Below are 16628 nucleotides of genomic sequence, written 5' to 3'. Positions count from 1 at the left end.
GTGATCTGCCAACAAATGACTTCTGCTACTTCTAGCTCTTTTGCATGCATGTCAAAAGCTGCAGAAATAGCTTTCCTTTATCTCTCTATTCCGTGCCTGAAACACACATATATGTTCTGTTTTTCATTATGGTAGACAAGAATAACTGTTCTTATTGGCTCTTATTGTGAAGCTAAAACTTGGTGCTTTTATTGCGAAGTTAAAGTCCCGGAAGTGCGTGTTGGCGGCTCCTCTCGGCTCTCTGTCCTCCGCTCTTTACGGCCCGGAAGCTAAGCTAGCTGAGAAGATGCCGTCGATTGAATACGACGAGTGAGTGGTTTTAAAGACATTTAATAATGTTCTGCATATAGTGGGAATATCTTATCGATATAATATGTACTTTTAATATCTCCCCTCCAGCTCCAAGCCCAGCTGGGCAGACCAAGTCGAAGAGGAAGTAGATGAAGGTAAAGAAGTAACGTCAACTAGCTAAAGCTACATCTCCGGTGTTAGCGGGAGGAGGCCGGAGAGGCGGCTTCCTCCTACACGTGGTGGTCGGACGTATTATTCGAGATAACATACATGCGTACTAGTGATGTGTTGGGAATCTAATGATTAAAAGGTTTGATTAATACGTTTGACCGAATGACGTAAATGCCAAATTTAATGATGAAACGTGTAGCTAGCTAACCGACACGTGACGTAGGCGGCGTCATTCATCTGGACGTTATGGTGCTAAACGTTATTAAGCTTTCGGTGTTACTGGCTTTATAAATACGTAAATATATATATATATGTCTATGTTCTGGGTTCATTATTAATACGACCAGTGATGACACCTTATGATGGGACAGTGTCGTCTGTTTATTTTATTTCTGACAAACACAAGTAAACGGTTTGTTTTTTTATTCCTCTGAATCTAAGTTGACATAATATTTATTTTTGTCAGGCACACTACCACCCCCCAAGGAAACCATTAAAGGAAATATAAAAACTATCACGGAATATAAAATAGATGAAGATGGAAAGAAGTTCAAGGTAAGCCAAGTTTTACTAAGCTGTTTTACTAAATGGCTGCATTGCATATGTGCAGCTTTAAACGGGTTTAGTAGATATCTTGTTTTTAGTGGACGTAGTTTGTTGAGGCGTTTCTTACTGGGGAAGTAAAGCTCACTGGAGTTTTTCCTTTTATTGTACACGTCAATCCTTTTTACATTTGGCTTGTAACACTGTTTACCCATAGATGTTGTCATACTCTGGTCTCTATATCATAGTTTGTCTGCCACACATTTTTATTGATAACAGTAACAACAGAAGAAGAAACACCTTGACGTTGATGACCGCACCAGAGTAGTTTGTAAACATTAAATATTTGGGCATTTTTGCGTTTGTGAAATTAAAATGAATTGCGTATTTTCTGCCCGTTTGTTCTCTAGATTGTGCGGACCTTCAAGATTGAGATAAGGAAAGCCTCAAAAGCTGTTGCCAGGAGAAAGGTTTGCTTTGAAACTGAATTTAGTTTTATTCACTTTGAAATTAAGACTTTGGGTAAAGTCGGGCTTCATGGATTGTATTTTTCTCACATTTTAGAACTGGAAGAAATTTGGAAACTCCGAGTTTGATGCAGCCGGTCCTAATGTTGCCACCACCACAGTCAGTGACGACGTCTTCATGACTTTCATATCCAGCAAGGAGGTGAGGATCCATTGGGACAGTTTAAATGGTTATTTCTGCATAATACATGCAGAGACAGTCTGTACTTTACTGTGTTTAGCTTGTGACTGAGTACCTCATCTGACCACTTTTGCAGGACTTGAACGCCCCAGACCAGGATGAAGATCCCATGAACAAACTGAAAGGACAGAAGATAGTGTCTTGCCGTATTTGCAAAGGCGACCATTGGACCACTCGTTGTCCGTACAAGGACACCCTGGGCCCAATGCAGAAGGAGCTGGCTGAACAGCTTGGGCTTTCCACCGGAGACAAGGACAAGCCCGCTGGCTCTGGTACCATCAGCTCACCATGCACGATTTCGATTTTTTTAGACTCGATTGGCTGGCCGTTCCTTAAAATCTGACCGATGTGGCCTGTTTCTCTTTCACCAGCGGAGCCAGAGCCGGCACAGCCTGCGCAGAGCAAGACTGGGAAGTATGTGCCCCCGAGTCTGAGGGATGGAAGCACGCGGAGAGGGGAGTCTATGCAGCCCAACCGGAGAGGCGGGTGTAAGTTGATCCTCCTCGTCCTATGCACCCATTCTTCACTTGATTCATTGTCCAGTAGCAAGAGCATTGCTCAGAATAAACAGCATGTATATGCATTTTACAGCGGATGACAACGCCACTATTCGTGTGACCAATCTGTCGGAGGACACACGGGAGACCGACTTGCAGGAGCTCTTCCGACCATTTGGCTCCATCTCGAGGATCTATCTGGCCAAGGACAAGAATACTGGACAGTCAAAGGTCAGTGTTCATCTGAAGAATAGAACTACCTGCACACGTATTAAGGCATAAATACAACTCAAATGAAGGAGGGAAAGTATTAAAGCAGGCGTTCTTTCACAAGTAGATTGTAGACATAGTTTGTAACAGGGTATGTTGACTGGTGTATTTATCTAGAAAACAAAAGTATCATTGTAGTTGTGACTAATACTAGCTGTCCCAGTTGTTTAACTACTGTGTCCTGCAGGGTTTTGCCTTTATCAGTTTCCACCGTCGGGAGGATGCATCCAGAGCCATCGCAGGAGTGTCAGGATTCGGATATGATCACCTTATTCTCAATGTTGAATGGGCCAAGTAAGTTAATCAGCTAATTGTTGAAGTCGTCTCTGTTCTTCTTGCTGCCAACCATTTGTATTTCTCTCTACAGACCGTCAAACAACTGAGGAATCCATCAGGATCCAATCGATGATGCCCGATTTTATAATTGTAAAACGTGGCTGTTACCTAAATAAAATGAATCACATGGTCACAATCTCCTTGTTTTAGTTTGTGTAGCTTTTAAATTGTAAGGCAGTGTTTATTCTGACTTAACCTATTGAAGCTTCACTCTGTTTGAAACCTGGTAAGATCTAAATGGAGTGCTTTGTATACAGAAGCATTGAATTATCGCTAAGACATTTGAACATGTTTTCTTTTCATGGGTGCAAAGATTAACAGGACACTAGTACATTTTTATGGATGGGATTCAAAAACTGGATGTCATTTTTCTGAAATACCATTACAGAAGAGACTGCAAAATTGCCTCATTTAAATAAGGTCCAGTTGAGTCAGGCTGCTAACATGTTCCTATATGCTATGCTTTACATTGAACCATTTCGCAGTACAAAATGCAGCAACCAAAGCGTAAGATTAGTGGTAATGTGGCTTTAGTCGGTCCGCTGAGGTTCAAGAGTGAAACTCAGAATTAAATACTCTTGCCTGCCATGTAGATGTTCTGCTTGAAAATGTTTACCAACTGTAAATAAACTCCAATATCCCTAGTTATACATCACAGATGCAACTTTTCCCAAGTTGATTTAGATAATCTGGATTAGAGATTCTAGGTGAACATAGCTAACAATATATATCTCCAGCTTTATTAACATCACTCGTCTTTAACTGCTTGAGTCAATTTTAATACACAGTTCAAATGAATTTAATAAGAGCTTTATTTGAAATATTACACATATAAAAACTACATAAAATTTATTCCACATGATGATTAAAAGCAGTTAAAAACAATAAACATTGAATGGCACGGCACAGAATTCAGTCCATGGTGGTCACCAAGTGACACCATTAAAAACCAGCTTGTTAAAAGAAACATTGGAATCAACATTTGTGGAACCGATTCTTGCTGGAAGAGAACCAGGAACTAGTCAGAGACCTCCATCTTCTCTTGTTTGACAGTCTCTGTGGAGGAGCGAGAAATGTTTTAGGAAATCTGCATATTCATGTTACAAGTCAATCAGGAACGTAGAGCCGAGTAAGATTAGTCACCTGACGCTTGTTCTTCCTTCATTCTCTTTATGACGCACTTCTTCAGCTCCATGCCGATGGCTCTGGAGAGTGGGGGGGGCACTGCATTTCCAATCTGCAAAAAACGGGAAGAACCAATTACACAATCTGACAGTTTCAATAAGGTCAAAATTAGAATGTCTGCTGAAAATACAGGCAAAGTACTGCAAGAGTAAAAACAAATAGAATTACAATAAAGAAATAAAAACATTTAGTCGTACTTTAACCAGAGACCAAAACACAGATCAGACTTAAGTCGCACGGTGTGGAATTTTGGACCAACAGAGAAAAGAAAAGCTTTTCTACTGCTTTCTTTCCGAGAAGCTTGAAATGAAGACAGCATCTTCTTACCTGTCTGTGTTTGTCCAAGGTGTTTCCAAAGAAACGGTACGTGTCGGGGAATCCCTGAGAGCGTGCACACTCTCTCACACTGACCACTCTGTGCTGCTCAGGATGCAGAACTCGACCCTGAAATCAAAATGCTCAGATGTAGATTTAAAAAAGGCCAAAAATCTGTTCCATGCATCAATTCATTGCCGACGCTTTAATAGTTTGGTTGAAATGGGTTTTTCCTCAAACCCATATCTGAAAGAGTTGCAGTACCTGCTTGCCCATGGGTTCAGGGTTGGTGACAGTTGTGCTGAAGAAGCCGTCCCACTCCAGCCTGCCGTAGAGGCCGGCCCAGTGATTGTGGCGGTTCCCAGTGTGCGGCAGACACCAGGGGATCAGGGTGTTAAACTGCCGGTCTGCAGGGTCGCACGGAGACCCTAAAATGACAACATAATCAGAGATGCCTCAAACTCAAATATAAGCTCTGGCATTGTTCCAAGTAGAAAACCAGACCTACGTACCTCCTGAACAAGTGCAAACCCCTCGGAGAGCACCGGTGCTGCTGCGGCCATTCTTCTTATCGGGGTGTGAGAAACGCAGTTTCTTGGTCATGGTGCCATCTTTCAACCGAACCTCGAGGTTGGGCAGGTCCCTCCAGTCTGAGCCTGGAGCCAAAGGGATGTGACGCATGCGACCTTCAACCAGAGCACTCATGTCCTGAGGACACACAAGGTCTAAGGTTAGAAACTTAAAGTGATCACGTTACAATCCAACATTACGTCACGTTAATATCACTACCAAGACAAATGGAACGAGCCCTAAAACACAGAAATGAGTCAGCATTGTTATACTCTGATCCCATATCGAAGTGGGTGTGTTTTTTAAAATTAGTTTTTGATCAGATGCCTGAAAACTAAGATCTGTGGTTAAAACAAACTGACGTTTCGTTTTAGCTTTTACGAGACGTTTGGCTGGGACATTAAACGTTTTCATGCCGACTTGTCCACCTCTACGACCTTGCTGAGTTTTGTTTGTTTATAGTCAAACATTAGACTTTTAAGTGTTTATTTGTGAGGAATATCTTAAAAGTATAAACGTAAAGGAAAATCTGTAAGAATCATAACCTTATTTCCCACATATTATTTTCTGCAAGACAGCTCACCTTGCAGATGTGATCCCTGAGGATTGGCTGGTACTGGGTTCCTCTGATCTGCCTCTGGAACCAAGACTGAGGTTCTCCGTTGTAGGAGATCTCCAGCCCAGCGGCACCATTACGAATCTCTGGCAGGTCAGACATGGTGTCCCTGACCGTGATGGTTCTGTAGATTCCTCCGTTACCTCTGTTGAAGACAGAAAACTCAGTTTAGTGTACAGTCACGTAAAGTACGTTATGATCCAGTGGAGGAGCTGAACAAGCCTGTGATCTAAATGTATAGATTATTAAAATGGTACAGAACAGGATGTTCACATTACCGTGTGACATTACTGACGTATCTCCTTTCGTCCACCACCACGTTCAGAGAACAAGCTCTGGGAGCAAACACATGCAGCGGCTCAGGATAACGAGGCAGCTTCTCTCCGGGAGCAGCAGCCAGGATGATGGCCCTGCGGCGGGTCTGGGCAACACCGTACTGACCGGCCTGAAGAGGGCGGCATCGAGCATGTTAGACGACCAGTAAAGCAGACGCCACTCAGACAGACATGTTTGACTTTTTTTTCCCTCAATACCTGGGAGGGGAAAAAGTGAAGGTTAAACTTTATTATGAACAAAGCCGTGTCTGCCAACCTGGGGTCCAGCAGGAGGTTGTCAAAAATAAAATTTGCACATGTTTAACTAAAATAATAATTTTTAAAAGACAGATTTTTTGTTCACACTACAGGCTACATTCTGTTAAAAGACTATTTGTGAATAGTGCTAGCTAAAGATCTGGCTCCAATGTTATTAGCATCGTGCATTTGTAGAGTCAGGATTGTTAAACGGCATTAGATCAAAATAAAATGTTTAAATAATCTTCTTGTTATTCAAATTGCAGCATAGCACCATCTCATGGAATGTCGGGTACATTTGTGGTTCAATGTCACAAGAGTTAATGGAAATTCCTGCAGTCTCGTTTTTGTGATATAGCTTCAATTTCTCTTGAGAATAGTTTTTCTTTTACTCAATATATTTTCTGTCAAACCTACCTGAAGGACACCAAAGGTACACTGGTAGCCCATGCGTACAAGACAGCGTAAAGTCAGCTTCAGGACCATCGAGCTTTTGAATGAGACGAAGTTCCTCACATTCTCCAGCAGGAAGAACTTGGGTCTGTAGTAGTCACAATAACTGCAAGAGGGGAACACTTATTTTACATGCGAATGATGCAGGTTTCCTGCAGTAGAGACCACACGTTTACAATCAATCTCAGAGGGCCAAGATGACAAACTAACCTCAGATAAGAGACCACCAGTGAGTTCTTGAATTTGGAGTAGGTGCGAGAGTTGAAGCGGTTCATCCCACTGAACCCTTGGCAGGGAGGTCCTCCACACAGCATCTCCACGTCACCCTTCTGAGGAAGCTTCTGGCCGAGAGAGTTAGTCTTCTCTCCAGACATGACCAACTTGAGCAGGACGTTGCAGTCCTCTGTGAACACCGTGGTGCCAGGGTTATTGAGCCTGAAGGCCTGTGCTGCAGGCTCCCACATCTCTATGGCCCACAGAGTCTCAGTCATACCTTAAAAAAAAAAAGAAAGCAGTCACATTTCAGTATCTTATTGAAAAATTAAAACTGTATGTGCAACCCATTTCACAAGCTTTTACCAGCCTGGTGGAAGCCTTCAGAGAGTCCACCGCAGCCAGAAAACACATCCAGCGTGCGATATTTGGGCACTTTAAGATTCTGCGGTTCATTCTGAGAGTCCTGTGGTTCCTGTGCAGCGGCAGCTTTTCCTTTGCCTTTACCTTGTGGAGAATGGGATCATTGATTAGGATTTCAGCGAGCATAAAACTAATTCCAAATTAAGAAAGTGTGTGTACCTTTTCCTTTGCCCTTTCCTTTGCGAACAACAGAGCGAGCATGATTTGGAGGATCTTCAAAGCTCTTAGATTTTGCATTATAGGCCTGTGATAGAATATGTATAAGAATACACACTGCATTGAAATTTACAAATTTGAGCACATCATTTTTTTAATACCGTTTTCACATTAGACATGGATATTTTTGATTACGTCTGTTGTGAGAGGGTCTCCACTGTTCAACACATCTGCACAGCCATTACATTTTTCTTTGGTCATTTACCAAATCCGAAATTATGCAGATGAAGTATAAACTGTACCTCCAGAAAATAGAAGCGGTCTGGTCCACCACTGGAATAGTCCAGGACTGATTCATTCAGGTCTTCTGCATATTCTACTTGGCAGCGGCCGAGCAACTCGGTCATGCTGACGGTCACCTCTTCCTCGCTCCAGTACAGCTGATTGATGTCTGTGTGGTAACTGGCTTTGACACCTTTGTGAGTGTTCTCTGGCCTGGGGGAGGAGACAAAAGCCGGTTAATTCTGAACAATAGTTATTTTCAGACCAAACTCCCAGTTGTGATGTATTTTACCTGTAGAACTTGTAGAGTCGCAGTTTGACCTCTGAGCTGTCGGGTTTCCCGTTGCTACGCTTGTGACAGAAGATCTCCTTGATGCGCCCGATGCGGAAGGGCTCTGGAGCGTCCAGGTTTGATCCCTTGATGTAGTCTGAGGACTTCCTGTAATATTCTGGATACAAGTCCTCGTCCACGTCCTCTTTCCTATGCGAGCGCTTCACTGGACTCACTAGCTTCACACTGATTGCCAGAACAGGAAGCCATGAGTCTCATTTACATTTTCCTCATTGTATACTTTAAGAGTTAAACATTTTTATTCACTTCACTCACCTGAAATTAAAAGAGTCAGGATGCAGATAGACACTGTCTCCCACTTTAAACTGCTCCCCTTTGAAGCAGGCCAAAGCATACAGAGCCTTGGAGTCATGGTCTTTGTCCTTTATGGGTTCAAATGCACAAGCCCTTTCCCGTTCCTCCTTCTCTTTTGTCCTAATGCAGCTGCAACAGAACCTGAGAGCAAAAGGGAACATATCACCAACAAGGTAAAGGGAAAAAACACAAGCTACGATCACACGTATTGTACAGATACATGTGTGGATGGTGCTTACGTGAACTTGCAGTCTTCTGATGAAGTGGTCTTGGGAGGAGTCTCAAAGCGGGCATAGTCTGTGTCGTACCAGAACTGATAGAAGAAACTCTTTCCATCATCCTCAATCACCTTGATTTCCAAATCCATGCCACCCTGAAGTAGAAACGTAACCATGAGATCAAGAAAACGTTTCACAAAATGCAAATTATCCCGTGGTAAAGTTAACTTACCGCCATAAACCAGTCGTCAGCCGGGGCCTTGTACATGACGTTAACTTTGCCCTGCACATAATTGAGCAGCATGTCTTCACACTCATCCACCATGACGAGCTCCAGTGGGTCAGAAGACTCTCCCAGCACCGTTTGAGTTCCACGATGGAACCAGTGGGCATGAAACATCTTCCCATTGTTGTCCTCCCACAGAGATGAGATTCTGAGAATGAATACGTTGTTATATTATACAAGACAACTTGTTTTCATAGAGTGAAAAAAAAAAAAAAAAAAAAGTCATACCTTGCCAGATACAGAGGCAATGTTGGATCCTCTGATGAAACTGAGACGCAGTCGCCCAACTCTAAAACCTCGTCATTCACGCAGACCTTCTTGTAGTACTGCTTCTTCCCCTCAGTCTGAAGGAGACAAATGCATTTATACACTGCTGAACACTCATACAGGACAGAAAAACATTAACAACCAAGTGTGAGTGGGGCGGGGGGGGTCAAACACCTTAACGGGCTCTCCGATCCAAGACAGTTTACACTGGGTCTGCTTCTTCCTCTTAGCATGAGAAACCTTCTTCGCCTTCTCCACTGGAACATCTTCCTCTACAACAATCTCATCATCTTCAGCCTCCTTTACTGCGAGGTTTGGGCATCTAAACATAGAGGCATGTCAGCAAAACAGTAATTAAGGACTAAAAAGGTAACAAGTCCTTGTCAAAGTACAGAAAAGCATCATTCCGTAACTCATTTTTTTCCTTTTACAAAAAATAAAAATAAAGAGGCGTTCAGCTGTCAATTACACCAAGCAGTTAGAAACTAGTCAAAGAAAGTTTGTAAACAGCAGCTTTACGTCATTTATAGATTAAACTGATCAGAAGACACGCTTACCTTCTCTGTTTACAAGCCTGCTTGCTTTTGCCGCCACCTCCAAATTTGATCATGTCCTTGCAAGCGGGACACTTGCCACAATCAGGAGATTGGCAAACCTGAAGACAAAAAAAGGTTAGTATTTCACCTTTTATTATAAAGAGGACACATTTTTCCGATAAATATTGTAAAAGCATCAGATAGTCTGAAAAGCAAGTGCTGCTCCGACTTATTTCATTAATCAGCTGATTCACGCCACACGTCCCTCGCTACCCGATCCGTACTTCCTGCCTGGTACTGCACATGTGCAAACTAATACGACACACCCGTGGTTGAACTCTCATGAATCCCATTTCTTCTGATAATGCCACATTGTGATCAAGTTGTCTAGTATTTAAATGGAATTGTAAGATTTTGTTGTTGGCGAGAAACTTAAATAGTAATTTGAAGGAGATGTTTTCACAGCAATATAACATCGATAGAGGCAGAATAATTAACTCAGTTTAACGCATTGCTATCGGCTGATATCGGTCTAGTTTAGATATTAGAAAGGAACAATGGTACTGGACCATTTCCAGACCAATCAAATGCATATCAGACATGCAATTGGCACTTTAACAGTGCATCTTCACTTTCATAAGCACCCACCTCACAGACACCACAGCGCTGTCTTTTGGCCCCGGCAGCGTCTTTATCACTCTGCTCTATCTGATCAGAGAAGAAGGTATCAAAGATCTGGTACACCAGCGTGGTCGTGGTCGCTTTAGTCGGCCCCTTGTCTTTCTCGATCTTTGTTGGGTGACGAATTGCCTGTCTTCTGGCAGCTCTCCTGTCAACAGAAGAAAATTTGTTTTCAGGGGAGACTGGTCCATTTGGCTCGACAGACACCTGATGATATGTGGAGGGATGGCATCATGAAGCCCCTGGCTGTCCAATCACCACAACATCAGGCCATGCAACATAAGAAACAAGCAAACAAACCCAAACAGGCACAGTAAAGATGTTCAATGCAGAGTTCCCGTTAGACTCAACTGACAATAAAGCTTTGCTGAAACACTGGTCGGCACAGAAAACACTAACGCAGTGTTCCGATTGATTGTTTAGAGTGTTTTGATTTCCTCTGGCAAACCAACTTGTTTTTCAAAATAATATTTGCCATCTGAGCATTCTTCTAGTAAATGTCACAAGGAGAAAACTTGTGCTGCTTCTCACTAAATGACTGAAGTGGACTATAGTTCTACTGAAAGCCCAGGTACACCGTAATTTTGTTTTATATTAATATAATTAATCAAGTGAAACACATTAAACTCAAAGTTAATATGGAGGAGGAAAGCAATGTTGCATATTTGAGCACAACAGAAGTTCATGAGTTTCTTATTGGTCGAGTCAATTCTTTTTGATTAATTACATATTCATAGAAACAAAAGAAATGTAACCGTTCAAGTTTTTCTAAGTCTTCCAGATAGATAGATAGATATATATATATTCATGTGTAAAGCACAATCAGTTGTGACTTGCAGGCACTTGGCTAATGGCCAGAATTAAAATAGTCACGACTGTTTGCTGTGCTGGCTCTCATTGGTGGAACGAGCTCCCCATTGACGTGACAGCAGAGTCTCTACACCTTCCGTCGCAAACTAAAAACACATCTTTTTCGACTATACCTTGAATAGGGAAGGTAGAGCCGTGGTAGCACTTAAATGGCTTACTGCACTTTGTAGTTTAACTTTATTGAAGAAATTGTACTTGTTGTTCTGAGTTTGGACTCATGGTTTAATGCACTTATTGTAAGTCGCTTTGGATAAAAGAGTCAGCTAAATGACATGTAATGTAATTAAAATATGCCAGAGAAATTAAAATAAAACTACAATGTAAAACCCCAAAATAAAACAAAGAAATTCTAGCGTGAACTCTGGTATAATGCTCTTTTGGTCCATTTAGCTTCTTTCACACTAACACACCACCATACAAGCTGAGGATGCATTCAGAAGGCTGACCTACCAGTACAGCAGCATGCTGCGTTAGGAAATGTCAAAGGAATGTTAGACATTAGAGATAACAAGGAACAGAGATACAAGCAACTAAACAAAAAAAGGTGGATAACTTCCTGAAGCATCTAGGTTGTATAGGTGCTTCTGCCAGAAAAACTTGAATGAAACTTCCATTTTCAGCTTCACCAAGTTAAATGTTTTTTTTACTTTGACTCAAAGTAGCTCTGGAAAGATTTTAGTACAATAAAAAAATATATATAACTAATCCGAATTATCCTTCAGCCATACCTTTTCCCGAGAGTGACTCCTGCAAGCTTGATGAGGTCTCTCATGCAGGGAGTAACAATGATGGGCTGCTCATCAGAGTCACCGGCCTCATCGTAGCTCTCCACCTGCTCCACCACAAACTGGGCGTGGCGCAGCAGCGTGTCCTCCGTGAAGCAGTTGAAGTTCAGCCCTGCAGGAGGGACGGTTGTCTGAGGGCCAGAGAAACAGAAGCTTATTGGACAGGTTTATTACAGTCCTGCTACAGCCACCGGATTAACCCGATACATAAACTTGGCAGGAGACCTGTTAACTACAAGTCTTAACCTCAATCTTGTTTAGAAGGTCCTCATAAGAAGCATCGGGATTCTTCTGGAGGAATTCCACCACGATCTTGCTCATGTAGATCTTCTCTTGCATCACAGCAAAAATGGGAGCGTACTCCTCACTGGAGTGCATCAGGATGTAATCAGCAAAAGCTGGACAATGAAGATAGATAAGCGTTAGAACATCATACAGAGACAACCATGAGAATTTGGAGCAGGAAACTTTGCTACCTGTAGTGAAACCAATTAAAGCCCTTTCTCCACCATCAAAACCAGTGATCCACCAAGCGTTGATGGGTCCAAGCTTCTTGGCAGGAACACCACCTGGGAAAAAACAAAACCCCACATTTAAACATCGGCTTAATTAAAAAGACAATTTCTAAGAAAGCGTTTCCATTCTTGAAATGTGGGATTTCATACCATCCAAGCACGGGTTGTCATCATAGATGGGTTTGACAACACAGCTGAAGTAGAGCTCCACGTTCTTCTCAATCAGTCCAGAGTCAAATGGACAAAGATGGCCACGCTTGTCATACACACTGCATGACACAAGTAACACCACAACCGACTCAGGTGTTGCAACACAACAAGCTTGTAGGCGTAGGAAATCAGTAGGACTAGTCTAGCAAGCCGAGTGTCACCTAAAACACACAAGTATGAAAATAACTTACCTGAAGTTTGTAATCTTGTGCTGTGGCAGATCCTCGTAGCTCTCAAATCCATCCTCATTGGAGTCAAACAGGGAGAGACGCTCGTCTGTTAACATCTCTGGTTCATCCAGCTGAAGAAAACAGAATTGTTTTAGTTTTCAGTCTTCTGCACGATTTACATTTTTAATGTGTGTATCAATATAGATAGTTTAAGAGGTCTGCCTACTCTTGAATACAATTGATAATATGGCACTTTACTTATGCTTAAAGCACCAACAAATAATGTAATATTTATATAGTTTTATGGCAGAAAAGACCCATCTCTAAGGCTGATATCTCAAACTAAGCAACTGATAAAGAGCACTACGTGCAAGTGGAAAAAAATATGCATTTGTTTTGGCAATGAAATTTAAAAACAAAACTTCAATGTTAAAACTAAATGCAACATATACACACAAAAAACTAAGGGTTTCATGTGACAAACTAGATGTTTGTCACAAGAAACCGTTTAGTTTAAGTGTGTGCATTTAAAATACATTTAGGTTTTACAAAGACAGACAATTAAGTGATGAATTATAAAATCACCGCATTATCAGGATCTCCTTGAAAGAACTTGAGATCAGAGTCATCCAAGTATTGTTTGCAGTCCGTACATTTGGGGGGGGGTGTCTGAAAAGAGTACAGTTTGCATCAGTAAGGATCATTAAGGGTTAAAAAAAACGTGGACCTCACGAAGTATCCAAAGGTCAGAATTAAATGTAATGCTTTCAATACCTAAGGAAAATTAATGAAATTCTTTTTTTTCCTCCCCATATTCAAATAAACATGACAAGTATTAAGTGAACAGGAATAATGTAGGATAAGCATGTTCATAACAAGTATAGGGTATACAGTTTAGTAGACTAATTCACCATCAACCTGCACAGGGGTCTAATCAACCAGATTAAGTGAAACACCTGAGAGACACCTTGTTTAAAGCTACAACACAAATCAATAACACAAGTCATTACCTTTGCAGCAGAAACCGGTTTAGTAATCTCACTCTCAGATTTTTCTGGTGCAGCACTGAATAAAGAAAAGGATTAGTAAATTCACTCGTGTGAGCTTCATCACCATCAATAATGTTGCGGGAGAAAATTACTTACTTTTCATCCGATTCTACTTTAAGACGCTTTTCCTCCCGAGCCTACAACAGATTAAAAAAAGAATGTGTGGGCAGTGTTATATCCTAGATATTTACAAATCAGCTTTTAAATGTTTAAACATCACTGGTACATAAAAATGCTTCACCTCCTCAACATCATCTTTCTCGTTCTTCTCTTCATTTTCTCCATTAGCAGCATCTCCATTTAAGTCTTCAGACTTTCGCTTTTGACTGAAAGATAGATTTTCTTTTAAAAACAAGACTCTGTTATATGTTTAACTTGTGCATTATGTTTTTGCTGAATAATAAGTATAAATGACAAGATCAAATTTATGTACGCACACTTTAGAGAACATTGACATGATGGTTGGCTGTTTTCCAGCATTTCTTGTAACCCTGGTACTGGCTGGAGACTCTGCAATAAAGAAAAGATAAATTAATGCTAAACCCTTGTTTTTTTTAAATCACCTAATTTGTGGATCATTTCAATCTGGAAAGACAGTAGTTTCATTAAAATATTGATAAGAATTCAAACTTACTTTTAGTGTCAGAATTTGTTTTGCTCTTGCGTCCACCCTTCCCTTTGGAAGCCGTTGGCGACTTGACAGCCTCCTCTTCCTCCTGTACATCCATGGTTACATCTTCACTTACTTTATCTTTGTGAGAACCATTTGTCTTTCCATTCTGCTCCACACTGTCACCATGCGAGCCATTTTCAAGACAAAGCTCTTTTCCCAGCAAGGCCTTTACTTTAGAGATGTAGACCTCCTGAGGAAAGTACATCACATGCGTCACAGCAGAAATAACCAGAGGAGACATTTCAGGATTAGTTTTTTTCTTTCGGGAGTCATCAACCTTTGAGATCTCTGAACTTTTCATTTTTTCCTCCAGACTGGTCAGCTGGTCTTGAGCTTCAACATGCAGGAAGTCCTGCACCAACTTGAGCTTCTCCTTCACATGATCCTGGAAAGGCATTTTAGAGAAGATAGTCAGAAAAACTAAGACAACACTTTATTAGGCAGTGAAGTTAAAATAAATGTCTTGATTTGAGTGTTGACGGATACTACAGTCCTAAAATGCGTCGCATAACATTAGGCTAGAGGCCAATTGTTACCAATACCCTTGCACTGCATATTTTTTATTTATATTTCAAAAGCTTTGATGTCTGCCAGCTTATGCAAGAGCTGAACTTAAGTTATGTTTATGACACTTTAGAGAGTGATTAAGTTTGATATATATTTGTATCTTGATGGCATCATATAACAGTTAATCTCATTCAAATTAATGCATTATAATTGAACGAGAAAATATTGCAGCTTTTAGATGAGTGAAAACCAATTAGGTGCTTCCACTTCGATGAGACACTGGACCTCACGTGCAATGGGCTTTAGACACCCAAACTGAAAGGTCAATATTATGAGCAATTATTGAGCAGCAGAGTAACGTCAACCCTTAAATACGTTCAAGAGGAACAAACAGACACAGAACCCACCTCGTCTGAAAAGCCATCCTCATCCAGCACCTGCAGCCTGTGAACGTCAAAACAAACGCCACGTTAAATTACCACGCGCACGTTTCGCGAGACGTCTGTAGCGATACATCTAACTTAGTGTTGACAGCGAGCGAGCAGAATCATAAAAAAAAAAGGTAACAAAACTTCCTGAGTGGCGCCAAATCTCCCACGCTGCTCCATCCATTGACAGGCTAAGATGCTAACCGGCTAACGATAACGGGGCTCGAGCGGTACCTTAATGCAGTATCAAACCCGACTGTCAAGTGACAACAAGCTAACGCTAGCTGCAGCTGCTAATAAAAAGGCACAAAGGGGGGCAGCGTTGCTAATGACAGCCAGGACCAGAGTAGTTGGTGACATGGGGTTTAATATACGTTGTTGTGTCTTTGATAACAAGACGTCAACGAACACGACATTAGGACATTATTAGCATTGAGGTTAAGGGACGTTAACGTACCTTTTCCTGACATCCTCTGGCAGAGACGGGGAAGTCCTGGACGGCATTGCGAACAGCGAGCTCAACGAGTGAGATTAAAACGATAAAAGTGCGTTAAAAATCAGCTAAAACAACGTTCTAACCGGTCGTTGACTCCCAGAGTGATTGCCCGTTGTCTCTTGCAACAGACACTATAAGCAATTCGGGCGCGCGGGCCGTCTTTTCGCGCGGAAACCCGGGTGTTGTGGACTGTACCACTTTGGTGGTGTGGGGGGGAAACACACTTTCAATAATGCTGCGTAATATTTCCCTTCTGATTGCACCCGTCTGAATGTGAAGCCCATTTTTGTATTACAAATATCTTATTAAGACACAGTTATGATAGTGATATGGTGGTATTTGTAAACAAATATTAATTTTCTTTAAATTGACAACTAAATCGACTTACCCCTACTGTGTACTAGATGCTATGGACGACTGACCAGGCGGAAGCAATCTGAATGCTCTTTACTAATGAGCTATAATATCAATAAATGTCTGCATTTGAGATGAGTATGTATATGTAGCTTATCTGTACTTTTGAATGAACGCATATAACATATGCCATTGTGCTTGCATTGAACAATAGAGTAGTTGTGTTAGTGCAGGATACCAGCTACAGATGATTCAATTTGCTGCTGCAATGCAACATTATGTTTATGGTTCCGATCTAGAATGGGGCTCTATTTGTCTCTCTCTTTTATAAGTACA

At 41.5% G+C, this 16628-nt stretch overlaps 2 protein-coding genes across 2 annotated transcripts; one reads left to right on the top strand and one right to left on the bottom strand.

The window, feature by feature from the left end:
* The first annotated feature begins 204 nt into the window (after positions 1–204).
* On the top strand, positions 205–2952 carry eif3g (eukaryotic translation initiation factor 3, subunit G). Its single transcript, XM_034540460.1, has 10 exons — positions 205–309; positions 400–446; positions 929–1017; positions 1416–1475; positions 1570–1674; positions 1790–1985; positions 2085–2201; positions 2305–2441; positions 2668–2774; positions 2848–2952. The coding sequence occupies exons 1-10, from the start codon at positions 287–289 to the stop codon at positions 2861–2863; spliced, it is 897 nt and encodes a 298-aa protein (XP_034396351.1). The 5' UTR covers positions 205–286; the 3' UTR covers positions 2864–2952.
* A 658-nt stretch (positions 2953–3610) lies between these two features.
* Positions 3611–16124, bottom strand: dnmt1 (DNA (cytosine-5-)-methyltransferase 1). Its single transcript, XM_034539375.1, has 34 exons — positions 15900–16124; positions 15422–15458; positions 14785–14892; positions 14469–14697; positions 14272–14344; positions 14076–14160; positions 13931–13971; positions 13796–13850; positions 13371–13454; positions 12807–12916; positions 12556–12674; positions 12367–12459; positions 12137–12288; positions 11834–12021; positions 10203–10383; positions 9576–9673; positions 9193–9340; positions 8980–9095; positions 8698–8899; positions 8487–8620; positions 8209–8388; positions 7894–8118; positions 7622–7814; positions 7323–7407; positions 7107–7247; positions 6738–7020; positions 6492–6633; positions 5781–5947; positions 5470–5647; positions 4829–5024; positions 4581–4744; positions 4329–4445; positions 3960–4053; positions 3611–3872 (listed from the first exon to the last, which is right to left on the bottom strand). The coding sequence occupies exons 1-34, from the start codon at positions 15944–15946 to the stop codon at positions 3835–3837; spliced, it is 4503 nt and encodes a 1500-aa protein (XP_034395266.1). The 5' UTR covers positions 15947–16124; the 3' UTR covers positions 3611–3834.
* Between the last annotated feature and the right edge of the window lie 504 nt (positions 16125–16628).

The sequence above is a fragment of the Cyclopterus lumpus genome, chromosome 8 (assembly GCF_009769545.1).
Source record: "Cyclopterus lumpus isolate fCycLum1 chromosome 8, fCycLum1.pri, whole genome shotgun sequence".
NCBI lineage: Eukaryota > Metazoa > Chordata > Actinopteri > Perciformes > Cyclopteridae > Cyclopterus > Cyclopterus lumpus.
Note: the sequence above shows the minus strand (reverse complement) of the source record. Positions and strands in the feature narration are given on the sequence as shown.

Excerpts from the sequence above, each read along its gene's own strand:
- eif3g (XM_034540460.1), top strand. The coding sequence starts at position 287 with ATGCCGTCGATTGAATACGACGA. Across the intron at positions 447-928 it reads CGAAGAGGAAGTAGATGAAG|GCACACTACCACCCCCCAAG; the intron begins GTAAAGAAGTAA and ends TATTTTTGTCAG. Across the intron at positions 2,202-2,304 it reads GCCCAACCGGAGAGGCGGGT|CGGATGACAACGCCACTATT; the intron begins GTAAGTTGATCC and ends TGCATTTTACAG.
- dnmt1 (XM_034539375.1), bottom strand. The coding sequence starts at position 15,946 with ATGCCGTCCAGGACTTCCCCGTCTCTGCCAGAGGATGTCAGGAAAAG. Across the intron at positions 9,674-10,202 it reads AGCGCTGTGGTGTCTGTGAG|GTTTGCCAATCTCCTGATTG; the intron begins GTGGGTGCTTAT and ends TTTTGTCTTCAG. Across the intron at positions 6,634-6,737 it reads CTGGTGGTCTCTTATCTGAG|TTATTGTGACTACTACAGAC; the intron begins GTTAGTTTGTCA and ends CCCCTCTTGCAG.